The 19,954-nt window shown below is 30.5% G+C and overlaps 2 protein-coding genes and 1 long non-coding RNA gene across 3 annotated transcripts; 2 read left to right on the top strand and 1 right to left on the bottom strand.

The window, feature by feature from the left end:
- Window positions 1-4,086: 4,086 nt before the first annotated feature.
- On the bottom strand, window positions 4,087-7,489 carry LOC114374434 (myb-related protein 2-like). The gene is made up of 7 exons (XM_028332070.1): window positions 7,098-7,489; window positions 6,799-7,015; window positions 6,631-6,707; window positions 5,886-5,943; window positions 5,719-5,803; window positions 5,542-5,611; window positions 4,087-5,189 (listed from the first exon to the last, which is right to left on the bottom strand). Exons 2-7 carry the CDS (start codon window positions 7,007-7,009, stop codon window positions 4,488-4,490), a joined length of 1,203 nt encoding a protein of 400 aa, XP_028187871.1. The 5' UTR covers window positions 7,010-7,015; window positions 7,098-7,489; the 3' UTR covers window positions 4,087-4,487.
- A 6,138-nt stretch (window positions 7,490-13,627) lies between these two features.
- On the top strand, window positions 13,628-17,110 carry LOC114374059. Its single transcript, XM_028331653.1, has 6 exons — window positions 13,628-13,845; window positions 13,944-13,994; window positions 14,088-14,139; window positions 14,790-14,848; window positions 16,072-16,117; window positions 16,705-17,110. Exons 1-6 carry the CDS (start codon window positions 13,753-13,755, stop codon window positions 16,818-16,820), a joined length of 417 nt encoding a protein of 138 aa, XP_028187454.1. The 5' UTR covers window positions 13,628-13,752; the 3' UTR covers window positions 16,821-17,110.
- Window positions 17,111-18,010: 900 nt separating this feature from the next.
- Window positions 18,011-19,824, top strand: LOC114374887. Its single transcript, XR_003658647.1, has 2 exons — window positions 18,011-18,213; window positions 18,597-19,824. It is a non-coding gene; the product is annotated as an uncharacterized LOC114374887 (long non-coding RNA).
- The last annotated feature ends 130 nt before the right edge of the window (window positions 19,825-19,954 follow it).

The raw sequence follows: 19,954 nt of genomic DNA on the forward strand, positions 1-19,954 counted from the left end.
GGGTACACGTCACATACGTGTTTTTGTATGGCATGTGATGCTTCTACGTTAGTCTCTCGCAAGTTCTCAAGAAATAGATTGTGTGGTTTTGTCCTAATGTACGTAGCTAAGAAATAAAAGAAAGAAAAAAAAAAAAGATTTGGAGGACGGTTACTAACAAACTTTTTAACGCTTGCACTCTTTTTAATATATTTTTTATTGGTTAAAATTTATCAAACATTATAAATATAAATTATGAATAAAATTTATTAAATAAGAAGGAGGACGATCATAATTTTGTTATTTCTAACAAGTTTAAGCAAATAATCGAAAGTATGTTAGATTTAGTGTGTTAATTTATTGAGTGCGTAACTATATTATATGTGCGAGTCTCCAACGTATCTGTTAATTTGTAGATGATAATTAATTTTCGTAAATAAATCTGATAAGTTACTTGGGTTGGATTTCCCTCGTTTGATAACTTGTTGATAGATTAAAAGAATTGGATTAGGATTTTAAAGTTTTTATTAAAAAAAAAATCATGGTATTCAATCAAGATTTTTAAATGGTATAAATAAGTTTTATATTTTATGCTATTTAATTAAAACTTTTAAGATTTTTTAACTAGAACTATAAAATTTGGTGATATTAAATTAGGATTTTTATAACTTATAAAAAGTTTTTCTATATTAAAAAATTACAAATATTGATAAATTGTTTTTTAAGAAGGATTATGATGAATTTTATTAAATTTTTATGCAAAACATCTATCAAATAATCTCATTCAAACTCTTGAGATTTTACTATACTTTTTTTTCTTTTTCTATTGATTATTAGACTTTTTTTCATTATACATGTCCTCTTCTCTATTTAATATTTTTTAAGATATGTGTGTCATATATATTTTTCTTATTCTTTTAGAATAAAAAAATGTCAAATATATATTTTTTTCATTTGTTTTCCAAATTAATGTATGTCTTATATGTTAAGAATAACCATGATTTTCTTATATTAATTATGTTCATCACTGTTTGACACAATCTTTTTATGATTGTCATCCTTAATTTTCTCATCTACATAACTCAGTAACTCTTGTACAAATTTTTCACCCGGATCATTGTCATTGGATTTATCATGAAATAATTATAGTAATTAAAAAAAAACTAAAATATAATTTTAAATTTATTATTAAAATTCAAAAATGAAAATGAGAAAAGTCTATTGCAAAAAGTGTTAGTACAAGAGAACATAAAGCTATAATAAGTTTAGCTATTAAAAGATTAAAAAAATATTGATTTTACTTTTTTTATCCAAACCTCATCATTTCTTATTATTATTTTCACCAATTCTTGTAATTTTGTATGTATTTTAAAAAATGTACCGAATTCTTTCAAGTCTTATAAATCTATAAAAGTCTTTTCAAATTCTTTAAATTCTTATAATGTAAATGCATTAAAGTTAAAACTATCATAAAAATCTTATAAAAAATCTGATAAATCATAATATTTCTTTTTAAAATTTATAAGATTTTTTTTATATTAAAATAATATTTTAAAATCTTAATCCAATCACGGCATTCTTTCAAAGATTTTAGTTTGGGTTGAGAGTGGTTTATTGCCTAGAGTTTTTGTGAGGTGGACATACATTGTGCAATGTATGAAGATTTTTGGCGCTTTAATTTCCGTTATCATTGTTTTTATTGGAATTGATTTGATGAAGAGAGATGTGGACATAAATGAGAGGATGCCAACTACTCACATATTTTTGGTCTTTTCAAAGGGTTGGCAAAAAGTCATCTTCAAAATATTAGACCATGTACTAGGTACGTTGTGTAGATTTGAAACTTGTTTAATTTGTATTGTTGTTTTAACTCTGCTCTGGAAAATGCACCGCGTTTTTTTATGTCCATTTCCACATTTTTCACATATGATGTTGGTCCATCCCACTCTCTATTGGACGGAAAAAAATCTTACTTTTGGAATCAAATAAACTATTTTTTTTCTTTTAATTAATAATTTGCACTTCATCAATAGAATCGATGACTGGAAAATGTATTATTATTATTTAAAGAGATTTTTTTTTATCAATGATATGGTATTTAATAATATATAGAAACGAAAAAGAGACACGAATGGGGCAACTCATCTCAATCCCCTATTTTTACCATTTTTCCATCATTATAATACCATTTTTATTACTTTTTCTTGATGCCATTATGTCCTCTAGATTTTTTTTTCATTTTCCCTATATATTTCTTACTTAAAGTAATTTAGTTTTCTTATTTCCTTTAATGCAACACACGTATGTGTTCTTCATATGAAACATTATAATTATTTTAGCGCCCCAAAGGCCCAAATGTTTTTTTTTTTAGATTGATAATAAAACGAAATTCTATTCCAGGAAAAAAAAAACGAAATAACTTTTTACTTTATTTATCTATAACTACTTTAGAAAATTGTAATATTATTAGTTTTTTTTTAAGCATTATATATTAGTTAAGGTATGCGTGTTTGAGTTTTAAATTGTGCGCAACATTCATATATAACTATATAAGCACGCGAATGCAAACAAGATTGAGAAACATTCACTATATCATGAGTTTGACTCGATCAATATAAAAAACACTTGTGAGAAGAGACATTCATAATACATTAGCGAGACTTCATTGCAATTTTAACACTTCTTTAGTATGAGCTTAATCCTACCTTAGTCCCTTGAGATAATCAAGTTATAGACACGCACAACTTTTTTCTTTTTTTTAAAAATAATCTTTTATTATATTAGGTTTAAATTAAGCCCATTCCCCCTCCTCGATCTTTAATTAGAATCACAAGACCTTTATTAATATAAAAAAAAACAATAGATTTATTTACATTTTTTAGTCCCGTATTTTAGCTTGTCTGTGATTTTGTTTCTTCTAATTTTAATTATTCAATCTACTTTTATATTTTTCCAATTGTTCAAATTAAGTCATTCATTCCAAAATTCCATCGAACAGTCGACAGAAGAAATGAAATAGAAATATGGTATATCATTGATTTGTATAAAATTAGAAAATTTAGCTTTCCTTAATGTTTGTTTATTTTTATTGTTGATCATTTGATGGAATTTTGAAACAGGGAATTCAACTTAAATAGTTAAAATTAAACTACGAGAATTAATTAATAAAGTAAATACACAAATAATGAAAAATAGTAATAAACTTTTGGACAGAATGTATACTTTAATATAAATTTTTAGGTAAATATATATATCATTGACTTTTTTATTGAGTAGAAATGGTAATTATTATATAATTAAAAAGACAAATGTCATTAAATTGGTCTTTCATAAAAAAAATGAGTTTAATTGTTTTTGTTTTAAACCTCTAGAGAAAGAGATCGTATCCAGACTAATTTAAAGTTTAGTTTAACTAATGATTATTTCTGACAAAAATTAAACTCAAATCGTATTCAAATAATTTATCCTTAATTTCAACATGTTTTTAGTTTGATTTCTCATTCACAAAAGATAATATAAAAAATACTTTTATTTGTATACGTCATAATACTGAGGGATTAAATTGATGTCATTATTTTATACTATTAACACACTAAATTGATGTCAATATAGTTAAGACCTAAGTAGTTTAAGTTTGGAGAACAAAATATGTTTATTCACTTTTGTATTTTTACATTTATTCATTTCTTTAAATTAAGAAAATACTTATGCAATTTTGGAATGCCCAAATTAGATGTGATAGACCAATAATTTCTTAACAGATTGTCAAGTAATAAGGTGTCAATAATTTATTGTATAGGTATGCTTAGTTAAGTGCCAGCATGTAACATGAGTATGCAATAATTTTTCAATAGCCTTCAGCCCTTCACTGAAAGCAATTATTCATGCACCGTATGGTGTCGGCAACACGATGAATTGACCCAAACATTTGAAACTCATAATCATTTCACATCCTTCTTTCCAATCATTTAATATGTTTCCAATGGGGCGTTCGGTGTTTACATTAGATCATGAATGTTTCACGTATACATGTGAATAACATGAACACTTTCTGAATTTTAAATAACCTATGATTGCAATATACATGCAGAGTTGTGATGTTTAGAGTAAAACTAACGCCATTTTATATATTAGTGTCATTTCAATTTCTAATTCGAATAGAAGTTGGTCTCAAGAATAATTAATGCATGTTACATGATGTCATGAATTTTGAATAAACTAGAATAAAACCTTATGTTGCTGGACTATCTCCTTTGTAATGATTGCTTACAAATATTTATCACTGATCTTGTTGTTGCAGCTTATTTCATTTGGCTAAAAATGACCTATATCTGGTCATTTGTTGGGTTGAAAGAAAGAGCAGCTGAAATTGTATTGCAGTAACTAGTAACTAACAACACACTGTTCCTATTATCCTCCTCTTATGCTGAATCAAATTTTGAAGAAGCATAACTGTTTTCTTTAATGTGTTTTCTCAGCTCCAACTGAATCTATTCAAGTCCAATTGTTTACAAAACTTCATTGTCTCCATGAGTGTTTAGGTCCAATCTTGCTGCTGCAAAGTAAGAAGTTGGCAACCTATAATCTTGAGAAACTTTTTCATCCACTGGTTTCATTGTTTGTGGCTTGATTCTACCATCTGATGGGCTTTCTGTGATTAGTCTCTCGGGATACATGCTGCTTCCATTTTCTGTTTCTCTTTCAAGTCCAATGGACATGGATAAGTTGCTAGGACTGCATTCAGCAGCATAGTTTCTTCTCTCTTCATTCTTGCTCAATGGGGCAAGGAAGGTGTTCTTTTTCCCATCATCATACCACTTGATTTCAGGGTTCCTAAGGTTGTTGGGAGCTTCTTTGGCTTCCTTTTGCTCCATGAACATATGGCTGCTGAAGTGTCTTAAGCCATTTTGAATCTCTTGCTCCTTTTGTGATCTGTCACAGGAGGTGATGCAACTGTCCATTGAGCAGTCGTTTGGCGGGTTGGTTTGTGGTTGCTGAGGGCAAAATCCTTGCAAATCCTTCAGCTCTGTGAATGCTGAGTTGAAGCACTGTGATGAGACTTTGGATACCAGCTCTGAAAGTTGAACTTTTGCAGCTTCAAGTCCTACTATTCCCAAATTTTGTCTGCCAAGAGTTTCCTGAGCTTTCTCCAACACAGACTGAAGGTATTTTCCTTGGGCCTCTATCCTAAGCTGCAAGTGTCTTTGTACCTGAAACGGTTGAGGATGTTTTGTAAGAAAGAAATTTAGACAGAAAGAAATTTGGATGCCAAAAAGCCAAAAGCTGTGTGCCTGTCATTTAGACAGATCATTAGTTTAATATAAAAGTTTAATTTCTATACACTGAGGTCCATGTAAAATCTTTTACATTGTCAATTAATAAAAAAATCATCTTTGATAAGATTTTAAGATTTTTTAGGTAGTTATTACAAAAAGTCAATAAAGTTATTACGTAATTTGATGACAATATAAAAACCCTTTATAGTATTAGTGCATAGACTATTTACACTTTGTAATTATAGGATGGAAAATGCATACATAGTAAGTTGTTTCTAAGATTCACCTCAAGTTGTTCATTGAGCCTTCTCTGCACCTCAATCTGCATCTGCAGTGCCTCACTTATATGCAAATCTCTGGCAAAAAGGAATTGAACATTAGTATAACTAAAATATTTAAGCAATAGAATGTTCATGTCAAAAAAGTTTACATGAAGCATGTGAAAAATGTTTGTTTTTCTTACTTGTTAGCCTGTGGTCCAAGGCTTAATTTGTTCATGTGAGTACCATTGGTTTCAGAAAGTCTCTCCCCAGTTGTTGCACTTGTTGCTGGTAAGGTAAGTTTAACCATCAAATACAGCTCTCTGGTTTATTAGTAGATAAGAAAAATGAAAAGAGGTTGGTCTCTTACTGATTTTGTGTGTCACGTTGTTGCTTTGTCCATGCAGATTCTTGCTCAATCTATACTTCTGGTGACAAAACGAAAAAGATCAGTAATTGCTCAATCCATATTTCTGGCTTTGTGCATCTCATATATGACAAATTTTCTTCAAATAACAAACTCAGATCTCTATGATCCATCAGACAGGATAATTTTGCTAATATATGATATATAATTTAGCAAAAAGCATATAACTTCCAAACTATTACGACTTATAAGGCCTGAAACCTGAGACTAATAATTTCAAGATCACAATGAAGTGAATTTACGAATATGATCAGCTATGGTGAAGGAGGGATGAATCATGATTTGTGCATGACTTCTATACACAATATATCATTTTTTTAATGATAACTTTTTTATATATATAATAATATAGTGTTGGAAAACATTTATGCCAATTCCAAAACAACAATTAGGACAACTGGGCAAGAGGAAAGGAAACAAATTTGATATGCATGTTTCTTTATGTGCAACATCCTTTTAACCCGTATGGTGTGAAACTCTTAAATGAAGAAGAATTTTCCATTTAATGAAATGAAACTTCAGGTGTCGTATAGGTACAGATTTTGGTTTGCAAAAATTAGGTTTAATTCTCAACTTGGGAGGCAGAATGATACTGAAATTCAAATGGCTTGCAAGTACTGTAGATGTAAGGCATAAAATGAATGAAATCTTATAACCAAAGTTAATACAGATCACAAATGATTTTTACCTGAAGATGGCTCTTTAGATGATACAAGGTAAGCCCAGGAATTCCCATTAGTTTCATTACTGTTTTTGGAGTTGCCTCTGCAATAGAAAGATTGTTAAGTTGCATTAGTGAACTCAAATTCTATGTTCTTCCAAATTTGATGATCCAAAAGCTAATGTGAGTACTCACTGTCAGCTCCCCCTAACTGGTTGACTGCTTCTATAAACCTTGCATGAAGATCTGGTGTCCATTTCAATCTAGGCTTAGCATCAGTTGAAAGCACAAGTCCAGAATCACCAGAACCATTTCCTGCTTGAAGGAACATGTGCCTCTCAGAGGGGATTGGCATTCTGGAAGAAGAATGAATGTTTTTTCCTTGGTGTTGGTGATGATGGTACATTTCCACCTACAAAAACCACTTATAAGCACCCCAACATATAAAAACTAGCAACTTAATTCCCAGTTCTGAAGACCAGTTGTGTAATTACCTGATGACGTGTATTCTCTTGATCACTTTTCTACCTACGGAAGATGAAACTAGGTGAAGCTTTATTTTCAAGGTTAATTTGTTACTAGTCCTGATACTAACAAATAGAGAATTTCAGAATGCTTGTTGTGCTTGTCTTGTTTCTCTTATACACACTTCTCTTCAGTGGAAAGCATGCTGAAACTGGTATTTATATCTGAGAGCTGGAGGGGAGGCTATTAATCCCATGGAATCTTGGATAGAGCCAATAGAAAACCCAACTTAATCTTAATGTGCGGTGACCTGAGAAATAGATATTATTCCTTCCTACTTTTGTTCACTAGTGGACCCCTTTTTCTAGTTCCATTTTTCCATTCTAAGATAGTGCTTTCCATTTGAGTTCTTCTGCAATAAAACTTGGGAAATAATTTTATCTTTCCCATGCACAACCTTTATACACACACATTATGGGTTTCCTATACAGGAATTGCATATAAATCAAAACATTTTAATATTTAGATATGTATAAAAAAAGTTAAATGTGCAAATATCAATTTCCAAACTGCATTAGGTTCCAGAATTGATCCTTCAAGTTTTAACCCAATATGCATTCTTATTCGTTTGCCAGGTAAAAGTGGGAATCATATGCTCACATTTGAAGTAGTATTTCCTTTTTTTTTCTTTTTTTTTTCTTTCTGACTTAGTTCTAGGGAATCTGATATCCCTCTCGACTTGGAACAGCCATTATTTTTGTTCTAGAGGAAGATTCTTAGAACTTAGAAGCCTAAATTTGTTGTTCCACACCTTGATCTTGGAGTCATTTTACATGTCCTTTGTTAATGTTCATAGTTCTTTAGTAGGATGATTTATGGGGTTGGCTGAATGTTATCTTTGGTAAAGTTTGCAGACAAAGACATGAAGGAAGGCCTTAATTGGTTATATATGAAGAACTATAGATGAAGGATTCCATTGACTAGAGAGAACCATGCCATATTGCCATGCAAAGGAAGGTTAAAAAATAATTGTGTGAGGTGTTAGATACCTATCAGAATAGGCAAAATCAAGATGAATTATAGGCTCTAATGCTATGTTAGATTTTATCATAAAACCAATTAACATTAAGTAAAGTTGTCTAATAAATATATAAACTGCATCACGAGGATTGAGGCAAGCCATGTGGGACTTTCTAACATGATGAAGATGCTTCTCATGGAACTGTTTGGAGGTAAGGAACAGAATAAGAACACATTCTGTTTTGTCTCCTTCAATAAGTTTGGTACTTATTCAGCCTGCACCGTTTAAAATATAGGGAAGATGGACCCTGAACTTTTCATTCTTTCTTTCTTTGGCACAAAAACTCAGGCCCCATCCTCTGGAATCCTAAGCATGCAGGACCTAATAAAAAGGGAAAGATAGAAGAATTGTACTTGCTTTTATACTTGCATTTGGTTAAATACAGTACTACAGCATAGGACCACTTCCCTTGCCCTTGACTTGTACCATGGTTAATGTAGCTGATTCTTGTGTAAGAACTAAGAATAGGTACATTTCTCATTCCTTATGTTACCACATGCACTTTTATTTTTTTTTTTGCTGTATAAACTTGTTCTTATCCATGGGGAACTTTCCTTTCACTAAATGGCATATACCATGCTAAACCACTATGAAAATAATTAGAAAATGCGTTAGAATCTGATTCAGTTTTAATTAAAGTCACGCTTTCCACAGGCAATGCATGTGTCAAGTGCATGCAAATCTCCATTTTTTCAATTGGAAAGAAGAAAGATTGTACTGTTGTACACTGCTGTAAGAGTAAGTGGTTTAATACTAGGTGATTAAAATTCGACGAACAACATTTAAATGATTAACAGCTGATACAGAATAAATTAGATTATAATAAGTCATAAAACAGAAAACAACTTGTCATCACATAAATGTAGGAGTAGAGGGCCATTTGTAAACCGTATCTGATTTGATGATACCAATTCATCAGGTGCTAAAGAGGCAGTAAGATGAACATTTTAAGATTTGATGATACCAATTCATCAGGTGCTAAAGAGGTCAGTAAGATGAACATTTTAAGGACAGCTTATAGAAACCATGAAAATAAATTGACCTAACCAAAGATTCCTTGAACAGTATCTTGATATCACTTCTCCTTGTTCTTGTTCTTGATTCTGATTTTTGAGAATATATTTAATGCGGCCAGGAGAATCCCAAGAGACTTTGGACAAAGTTAAAGCTGAGTTCCTAAGTAGTTTTCTTGCATGTGGATTGGAATAATTTGGGCAAGAGGATTGATTTGGTACTTTTCCGTCTTGATATCGAATTTTCTACTTAGATGGACTTAGTATAACCACTTGGCAAAGAGCATTTATTTGAAGTTGTTGTTACGAGCAGTAACTTATTAAACTCTCTAAATTCTTTTAACTCCGGATAAATTATATAAACTCTAAGTAAAATTCATAGATTTTCGAGTTTACTACAGAGTCAACTAGTTAGCAACTTAAAAAAATTAGACCAAAATATTTAGCGTGTCATTCTCAAATATAAAAGTCTCACATTTAATAATATTAAACATTCTATAAGAATGATTTATCACTACTATAATCTCTATAAGTTATTGTCTAGTAGTGATGTATTATTACTAGACTTGGTTATTTAAATATTCTGAACTTTATAATTTACTGTTTTATTTTATTATATTGTTAGAATATTTAATTAATATGTTATTTATACATATTTTATTATTATTTTATATGAAATAGACTCTTACTAGTTTACGAGTTGAATTTACAAGTCAAATATATGAAACTCTCACAAACTTTCAAGTTTAAAGTTTGATGAGAACTAGTACAAGACTTTAAGATTCATAAAAAAGGTAAATAAAAACACACTCATCATCATAACTCTTCATGTAACTCAAGAGGTCTACTTTTTCATATAGTGTATAAAATGAGAATGTATCCCATCGCAAAAATACGGGAGGTGTTTAATATTATACTCTCAGGTGACAATGAAAAGGAACATAAGCATAAAAAAATCAAAACGAGGATGTTATTGGAACAGAATAAAGGAAACTGACCTTTACATACGTTCACCTTTTGGTATTGCTTGTATCTACCAATTGGTGTAAGTCTTAGTTCTGCATTGCATGTTTAGTTTTATATTATCGCTGACCATGATTGTTTATGATGTAATCAGAAGTAACCATACATAGAAAAATATGTTGCTACAACTTTCATGTCATTTCTTTTTAGCTAAAACCATGCTTTGATTCTGTTTGAGTTTGTATATAGATTATCACAGAAAGCTGTAGAGTCTTCAAAACCAAATCCATTTATGGCATAACTTTATTTTGGCAGCTTTGATATCATGCTCATTTTTGCATGGAACCGTTTTTTTTTTCTTCCATATTGATAAGTCATCTTTACTTGATGCTGCCAAACTGTCCTGCTACTTTCAAGTCTTTCGCATCTTTAAAGAGTATGTGCTTGTACAAAACCGAGGAGTACTTATCTCTTTCTAGTAGTATCCAATTGGCTTTATCTTACAATATAGTAATGTCCCACCTGTGACATGGGACATAAGTTTTTATATATTCTTGGTTATATTTATTTCATTATTATTTTTACATGTTACACTAACGTAAGATAGATTCACTTTTGAGTGCTAGAAGCAACTTTGAAATGAAAAGAAGCACAGGACACAACACAATGAGAACCAACTTGTGGACTAAATGATCAATCATGAACAAAACCATTTGTTGAGCACATATATGGCATACTGGCATTGATTGAAATGAAAAGCGAGAAATGACCACGGAATGCTATTCCTCGCGGGGAAAAGGGGGAAAAAATAAAGAAGGGAAAAAGGAAAGTTTCAAAGATTCTTTGGAATGAGAATATCAGAATCTTAACTTAGATTAAAGCCCATATATTATATTCTCAAGTAAAGAATTATGTTATTCTTCTTCTCCGGAAGCCACAAAAAATGGATTCTCACTTCCCCACCTATCTTTTTACTAATTGTAATCAGATGCTCTTTTCAGCATTCATTGTGACTAATATCAATTATGGGATATTGCCATGTTTAGATGTTTTAATAAGATTTTGAGTTACCTTCAACTTTTCTTTCATCTGGGAAGTGACCTTGTTGGTTGACATTTGGACTGTTCCCTTGCTAATTGATTGGTGATTAGTTTGTCCCCACTTGGATAATTCCAGTACCTTTTCCACTTTTTTTCCCTTCCCACTTTATTTTTTTGTCTGATGGGATTGTCCTAGTCTTCAATTCAGATCATCAGCTTTATAATCAGATGATATTTAGTTTGATCATATAAATAGCTATCTGTGATTATTATAATATATGGTTATATAAGATTTGATATGACAACGAATTTAATTGAGGAGAAGAAATGTCATGTTAAGGAGATTTATACCCTTGAGAGTGAATATGATTCTATGTGAAAGGATATGTTAAATGAATGATAGCCATTGGCAGCCCTAGACTACTTATATTTAAAATAGCAAAATGATGCTTTAACACTCTTTGAATGTTTACACTCAGATAAAAAGCGATAAATGCAATACGATTTGTAATGGAAAAAAAGAGAGTATAAAGTAGGTAAAAAAAATAAATTAAAAAATTATAGTTGAATAGAATATGAAAATAATAAGGTAAATACGTTTTAGTTCGCTCTAAAATTATTAAAGTTGGATTCTTATAAAATTTTCCGTTTTATTTTGATCCTCCTTATTATTTTATTTTATTTTTTTATAACCATGATAATTAAAATTTTTGATTTTTTAATGAAATTTTAAGATATTCGCACAAATTTTGATCATTTAGATCAATTATGAATTAATCTTTATTCTAAAATTTAGTTATACTCAAAAGAATGTATTGTTTTTTTTAAAAAATATTATGCAGGAATCAAACATAAATTTTTTAACATAATTTTTTTTTCATAAAACTTAATGTATATTATTAATTGAGTTATACTCATTAAATGGTTCCTATAATTTTGATTTTTTTTTTGTTTTAGGTGTTGTGTAAACCATTTTTACCTTTATATAAAAAAATTCTTTAAAATACTTTAATATTTTGACAACGTCATACCTTTAAAAGATTTTTGTTTGAGTTAATATATGTTTATGTGACACGTTATTTAGCAATGTGACAATTGATTGTACACGACACCTGACAATTCAATGATTTTATGTAGAGCAGCTAATGGTGTATGAGTGATAGACATATGAAAATTACATGTCAGGTATGCAGGCGCAGGGGTAAACTTTGACCAAAGTTTCTTAACGGTAATACTAAAATGAGAGATAATTTGTACTTTTATGAAACCTTTTGCAATCTTAATACTTTTAGGGGTGACATTGAATTATAGTTTTTGAGATGATAGTGGTTATTTCTTTTTTTTTTTCTTTTCACAAAATTCCAATCGTGTTAAAAAAAAAGATAAAATATGTTTTTTTATAAAAAAATTGATTTTAATCTTTAGAAAATGTTTTTTTTCTTCTCTCTAATTTGAAAATATTCAACTTTTAGTTTTCAAAAAGTTTATTTTCTAATGATTTATAATCTTCATTAAATATTAATCATAACTATTTTAAAAATCAAAGTATTTTTAAATTAGAAAAACAAAAATAAGACAATTTTTTTAGATGATTAAACCAAATATATATTTTTTTAATTTTAAGAGATAAAAACATATTTTACCCTAAGAAAATAATAGAAGCAGGTTATTAGTTTACAAATATTTTGTTTTCAGAAAAAAAAAAAGTTTACAAATATTTTGCAGTTTACAAAGGAAAATGTTTAAATGGTTGATATACATGCTTTTTAAATGAAGCTTAGTCATAAATTCATGACATAATTTGCTGATGTATTCATTTTTCAGCATAATTGAAGATTCCCTTTATTTATCCCTTCATGAGCTTGAGCTTGATCAAGACAGGGAAGCTCAAATTAGTTTTAGCCAATAAATATATATCTTCCCATAAATCTCATGGATAAAAAGTACTAATAAACATATATCTAAAACTCTCTATGAAGTATATATAGACTTTGCTTTCAGGCATTTCTACTATGCACCCACGCAATAAAAACTTCAATTAGGAGTAAGTCCATTGTTTTTGTATCTTTCACAATTTATCAAAATAGGATTTTGTTTATTCTGTGAAACAGGATAGATAGATGCTTTTAGTTTTTCTTTCTCCCTAGTATTATACTATGAATAAGAACGGTGATATATACGTTAAATTATCTCATTTTCTAAAATACATTAATTTTTTAAAAATATATTTGAACGCTCTTTAAAAAAAATTAAACAATAATAAAATTTTACATACAGCATTAATACAAAATATCTATCAACGTAGTTGATAATTAATTTTTATTGTCTAACCGCTCTCGAACCAAAACCTTAGTTAAAAGAGAAGATGAATTCACATACAACTTAAAATTTACAAAATAGCGTTTTAAAAAAAAAAAATCATGTTTATTTTTAAATTATATTTTAGTTTTATTTGTACTTTTCATAACTAAGACCACCATCATGAACGAGGGTTAAGAAAAAAAAAGACAAACACAAGGTCACCTGTGCGTTCCTGGAATGGTACATCAGCAGAGGGTTCTCTTCTGTTCTGGTTAGGTTATGCTCTATGCAAAACAGTGCCATGGAAGCCTCCAAACTCAGTAGCAGTGATCAAAACGTTCGATGCCATCACTGCGCAGGACCCCTTTCCAAAGACATGGTATGGTGTATTTCTTCGCAATTACTATTCTTCCTTTCCCTCTTATCAATTTTATCCCTTTTGTTTTTCTTTCTTTCTCACCTTCGAATTTTCCTCAGGAAACCAGTCACTGGACCGTTTCGCCTCTAATTAGGGATAGCTTCTCCATGGTAAATTCTTCACACCCACTTTATTCTATTCTTCGATATTTATATGGGTGGGCGAAATTTCTGATCTTTGTTTGTGGGTTTTTAACATTTCAGATTGGTTCTGCCGTTGGCGGCGTTGCAAGTGCATTTTATGGATTCAATCTTGGTATGCCTTCTTGTTCCTCACTGCTTGATTTATATTATAGCATATATTAGCCTGCTAAGATTCTCTAAAATTTAAGGGGGTGGGTAATTCATCATAGTGATCTGTTGCTGTCTGTATTATTGCTTTTAAGATGTATTGTACTCAAACTTGAGTTGGGACATGTTTTGGGTTGTGAACATGATGAACGAGAACCATTAAGTTTGATTGGTCCGGTAATTTTAATTGTGGAAATTGTTTATCTTCAAAACTGAAGGCTTTAATTTTAATATTTAGAAACTAAACTATTGATTTTAAACACGGAACTCTATAAATGTGTATTTATACTTATTTCTTAGATGATTGCAATATTATACTGAATCTTCAAAGAGTTTCAATAGGCATGTACTGTTGGAGAAAGTTTTTACGTGGTTAACTAATCAGAAATTTTTGTTGGAATGACTTTAAGATAGTGATTATAAAAGTCAGCGAACTTATCATAATGGTTTGTGATTGAATGTCAGTGTAAAAGACTTTTATATTGTCACTTGTCAGTGCATGTATTTTTTCTTCGACCTTCAATCCTTCTCTGGCACTGAATCTCATGTCCATGAAGCCTACATATTTTCACATATGTAATGTATTCAGAAGTAAATTTTTGTTCTCTGATGCAGTTATGCCGATTGTCCAAAGAAGGATCAAAGGACCCATGTGGTTGCATTTTCTCATAGGTGTAAGTTTTTTAGTGCTTTTTATTGGTATTGTTTTTAGTTTTTATTCATTCATCTTTACTAAAATTTGTTTTATTGCTATAGTTCATGGTTTTTCCTCATATTGAATACTCCGGAGATGTAAATCTTTGACTAATGAACTCTTAGATTATAAGATTAAGCATCCTAAACAGTTCATAATATTCCCTTTTATGACTTGAGCACATCATATTCGTTCTTATTTCTTAAAAATGTTATCAGTTATGAACTTGGAAATTTCCTTTCTTTTACTTAGAAATGATGGATAAACTCTTAAATAAGATTCTGTATTATCCTTCAAATGAATGGCAAAGTGATGCAGTTGTTGTTGTTGGCAACTTTATGTAAACTCTTAAATTTACAAAATAAAACCATATGACCCCTAAACTAATTCTTGCAAGGTATCGAAATTATTCTTGCATATCTATGACATCATGACTCATGAGACAGTTAACAGATAGAATACCTGGTAACCTTTCATAGTGTTAAAGGTACAGCCCCTGTGAGGCTGTGACCTAGACACCCTAGCTTCCTCTGGTGATCTAGAGTCATTTTGCCACTTCAAATATAAGTATAATGACTTGTATCCTTCTATAATCTGCAGAATACTCATGAATAGAACTTAAAATTGGAGGATTCACTGTGATTGTTTGCTCATTCCTTCCATGTTTCCTACACACATAATTCTTTGATGACTAAATTTTGGACTTGATAGATAGAGTGAATTTTCACTTTTCAAAAGGGGAAATGATATTTTTGGGAAAAGGGGTTAGGCATTTGTTACATTCTTGAATTTACTTTTATGCATCCACTTCAAACTTTTTCCCTCAGGAAATTTTAGTTATATTTTCTAAAACGGTGAAAGTTGTCTGCACCATCTTGGATCATCATTGTTATCCATTTTGGATCTGTCTTGTTTTGATGCATACATCATTTGGTCGAGTTCCTAGTCCAATGCTAATGCTTTTTTATTACATGTAAATTCAGCTGGACTCATTTCTTCTTTGCTTAAATGTGTAATTTGTACCATTGAGGTTGCAGTCATTATATATTTTGCTGTATCTTTTGGAATGAAGTTTCATAGATGTTGAAGCATCATAGCCATAGAGCTTTCACTCACATGTTGAACATTTGAATACTATGTGCCTTCTTAATTCAGTCTAAACCTTTTCACTGTTATACTGACATAAACCTTTCTGCAATTCAGGCACCACCTGTGATAGTATTCTCTTCAGCCTGTGCCGGACTGGCGGGTGAGTTTCTGAACATGTTCCTAAGGCTGAACAAATGTGTAACCTTGTAGGGAAAAATTCAGAAAACAAAAACACCCACAAAATTGTGATGTTCAGAAGTGAAAAAACTTGTTTTGTGAGCTGTGATAAAACATACTTGCCTTGATTATGTTTTCTATTTCTATGGAGTGCTAGTTATTCTATTAATATATTTGAATAGTCTTGACTCTTGATTGACACGGTAAACTTTTTAAGTTGTTGTGTTAATTGAAGAATAAGCTTCGTGTTTATCATGTTAACATCTGACCATTCTAGTCACAGAAGTCTTCATTTATAGGAAGGAGAAATGCTAGCAACATACTATCGAACATACTCTCTCTTATTGGTTGAAGTTTCTTGAAAAAAACAAAAATTATGGGTCTCACATCTTATTTAATGACTCTCTCTCTCATGATTTTGTAATTTCCAATAAATTTAAATCAATCATAGAGTGTGTTAGGAGGAGACTATTAGAGAGTGTGTTGCTAGCATGGGTTGGATGATGTTTGTTTTATCCTTTCGTGGATGTACCATGTTTGGTAACCGTTTCATTGTCATAATAACTGCAGGTGGGGCTGTTCCTGCTGCAGCACAACTTGTTTCCTCATCTTATCATGCAGCTTACTCTTCTCCTACCTCACCTCCGCCATCAAAGGATGAAAATATTCAAAGGTCGAGAAAATGATATAATGGACTTCTGAGTCTGACCATTCATTCATGATGGGTGTGCTGAGAGTTTTGTTTTTCTTGTGTAAATACTACTCTGAGATTGGTATGTTTGGAACTTGGATGAGAGGAAAGATAATAGTAAGGAGAAAAAACACATATGATGCATTTTATTTTGTTTGATTAAAGTGAAAGTGAAAGATAGATAGAGAAAAAAAGTTTATTGTACTTTTGTTTTGCATACACTGCGTTCTTGTTTATTGGATGCAATAAAATAACAAATCGTTGGCAGTTTGGTTATTTTTGAAACATAAATGATCATTTTTATAATTTTTAATTCTAGTTGTCAATCATTTATAGTTTGGTTGAATAAATTTTAATATCAAATAATGGTCCAATAAAATTGATAAAATGTGTAAGGTTACGAAAATATTCTGGAAATATGGGGTTTTTTACTTGATTTTTTTTCCAGAATTTATCTAATTGGAATTTCTTTTATAAATTTTTGAACTTTTTTCAACTATTTGCATTTCCCAATCTCATACTAAACTCATTCATGAATCATGTCCATTTATCTGACTTTGTTATTTTTAAAATAAGTAATTTGATCCCGCCGTTGTTTTTCATTTCCAATTTAACGAATAACTAGAAATAAAATTATACGAAAAATAAAAAAAATAATATCATCTATAATTGCTTGACATAAAAAAAATGAAAGACAATAATTTGCTACAAATAACACATTCTAATGGCTACACTTTGTGATAATTAAAATTTTTTGTTTTATATTTAATAAAAATAATTTTACGATTTTTTTTGTAAATTACTATATTTATTTATTTAAAATGATAGAACAATTAATTTAGGTTTTTAATTTTTTAAAATAACATAGTTTTTTTAAAGGCAAAGCTTAGATGCTATTTACCAAATGTCTGTAATATTATCTTTCCGGTAATATTAAACTTTCACTTTTATATCCTGCGTTAATTTTTAATGTTAATATTTATCGAAATAAAGTTTAGATTTTGATTAAAAAATAACATTAGAAACGGTCAAACACCTAAAAATATGTACATAAGAAATTATGCCTAACTTTTATATTTAATTTAATTTGAATTAAAAAAGCGCGGTGTGGGGTGATTTAATGGAAAGGGTATTTTGGGAATAAAAGTAAGAGGATTGGTGGGTGGCAGTAGTATTTAAGCATAGCACAAACCCTAAACAGAACCTCAACACTACTTGATCTTATCTGAGCAGAGGAAGCCACGGCGCGTTTGTTGCCTTTCCTATCCTTTCATTTGCAGCGGCGACGGTGGCGGCGGAGCCTCCGTCATTGGCGGCTCTGCCTCCGGGCCCGCCGCGACTGAAAGACGAAATTCGCCGTCGGAACCCTGCAATGAAGACTGCCCGCGGTCAGAGCCCCTTTCTCTGTTTCACATTGCTTGGGGCAGTGATGGCCACGCGGGCTCAACAAATTTATCATTCCCTACTGTTTATTTTTTCTTTTTGTGAATTGTCGGTGCCGTGTTGTTTAGTCGAGCTTTGATGTTTTGTGCATTTCTTTTGTTTGTTAATTAATGCCAGTTTTCTGTTTTTGGATATAATTATGCTATATTTTTCTTATGAAGTTTGATTTAACTATTTTTTTAATTGTTTGTTCTTTTTTAAAATGTATATTGTTCACATCTCTAATTTTTGGAGGCTGATCTCTGTTTAAGATGTTTGCAAATTAGGAGTGTATTTTTATTTATTTTATTTATTCACTTCTTTTGTAGCTGATTAATTGGTTTGGCAGGTTAAGTATGGCATAGGCATCTGAAGCTTCATAAGGCATGAGGAGATTTTCATGCGATGCGTGTCATGCTTAATGGTATTTTGATCTGTATCTTTATATTATTAAACTTATACTCATGAGCCTGCTTGTAATTTAATTTAGTACACCCAATTTATACGTATCCATTATTCCATTTGGTATAATAATCGTCAACCTCAAACTTGAATTACTATTGTGTGTATATATAGTCACGCGTAAGAACTAGCTTCCAATTGGTACAATACAATTTTGGGTTCATTCAGTGTTTTATGTGTTACGGGATCCATTGTGTTTTATGCCTTACAGTTGACCGCGTATGCTTCTATTTCATGTTTGTATGGTTTATTATTTCCACATTTTTGTTTATTGACAGCTGCTAGTGACCCTCTATATTCTTAAGCATTTCTATTGATTAAAATTTATCGAATTGAATATTGTCTAATAGGTTTAACCTAATACGGTTTTTTTTTAGTAAGGTGTTGAAATGCTTCGTTATTTTTCTCTATTTCTATCAATCTAGAATTGCCATTGTCAATGCAGTACAGTGTATTGCATTTTTCTGCATAACCTGGCTTACAGGTAATCAGATGCCACTTATCCTGGTAACGAAATAATAGGTTTAACAAAATAATTTTTTCAAATTAAGTAGTTTTTTAAATAGGTAGAAAAAATTCAAAATTTCATGCCATGACACTTGTAAAATTGTTTATAACATAGGTCAAAACTAAAGATGCATTACAAATCAAATAATATTAGGATTAGGCTCTCTAAGTCTAGTTGCAAATTTAACGAGATTTAAAATAATATTATTCGGCCCTCAAATATGCAGAAGGCTTAGCAAAGAGATAATACAAATAGGACAACATGAAACAACTTGCTATGAAGTTTGATTTTGAGTTTTTTTTTTTTTAATGAATGGGAAATAAACAAACAAAGGCACCAGAAGGAAAAAAAATCAGCTACCCCTGGGATACAAAGTTCCTAGGGCATCTGCCTAAGACAAGGAGGACACACATTCCACAACTTGAACGAATCACTTGAGGAAGCCCCAAACTTAGCAAGCCAATCTGCAATCTTGTTCCCTTCCCTTAAGATGTGGGTGAAGGAAACATTCATACAGGAGGAAGACAAACTTCTGATGCTATGGATCGGAGGAGCTACAGCATGAGTTTGCACCACACCATTGAATAAAAATATTTACTAAAATCTTGTATCAATGGTTCATATCAATCATATCTAAATAAGCTTGAGCCTTAATGCATATTCATAAACAAAAACCAATGTACCCTTTAAAAAACAATGTAGAGAAAAAAAAGAAATAAATTACCTTTTTTTTTTCT

Source organism: Glycine soja, chromosome 11 (genome assembly GCF_004193775.1).
Source record: "Glycine soja cultivar W05 chromosome 11, ASM419377v2, whole genome shotgun sequence".
Classification (NCBI taxonomy): Eukaryota; Viridiplantae; Streptophyta; class Magnoliopsida; order Fabales; family Fabaceae; genus Glycine; species Glycine soja.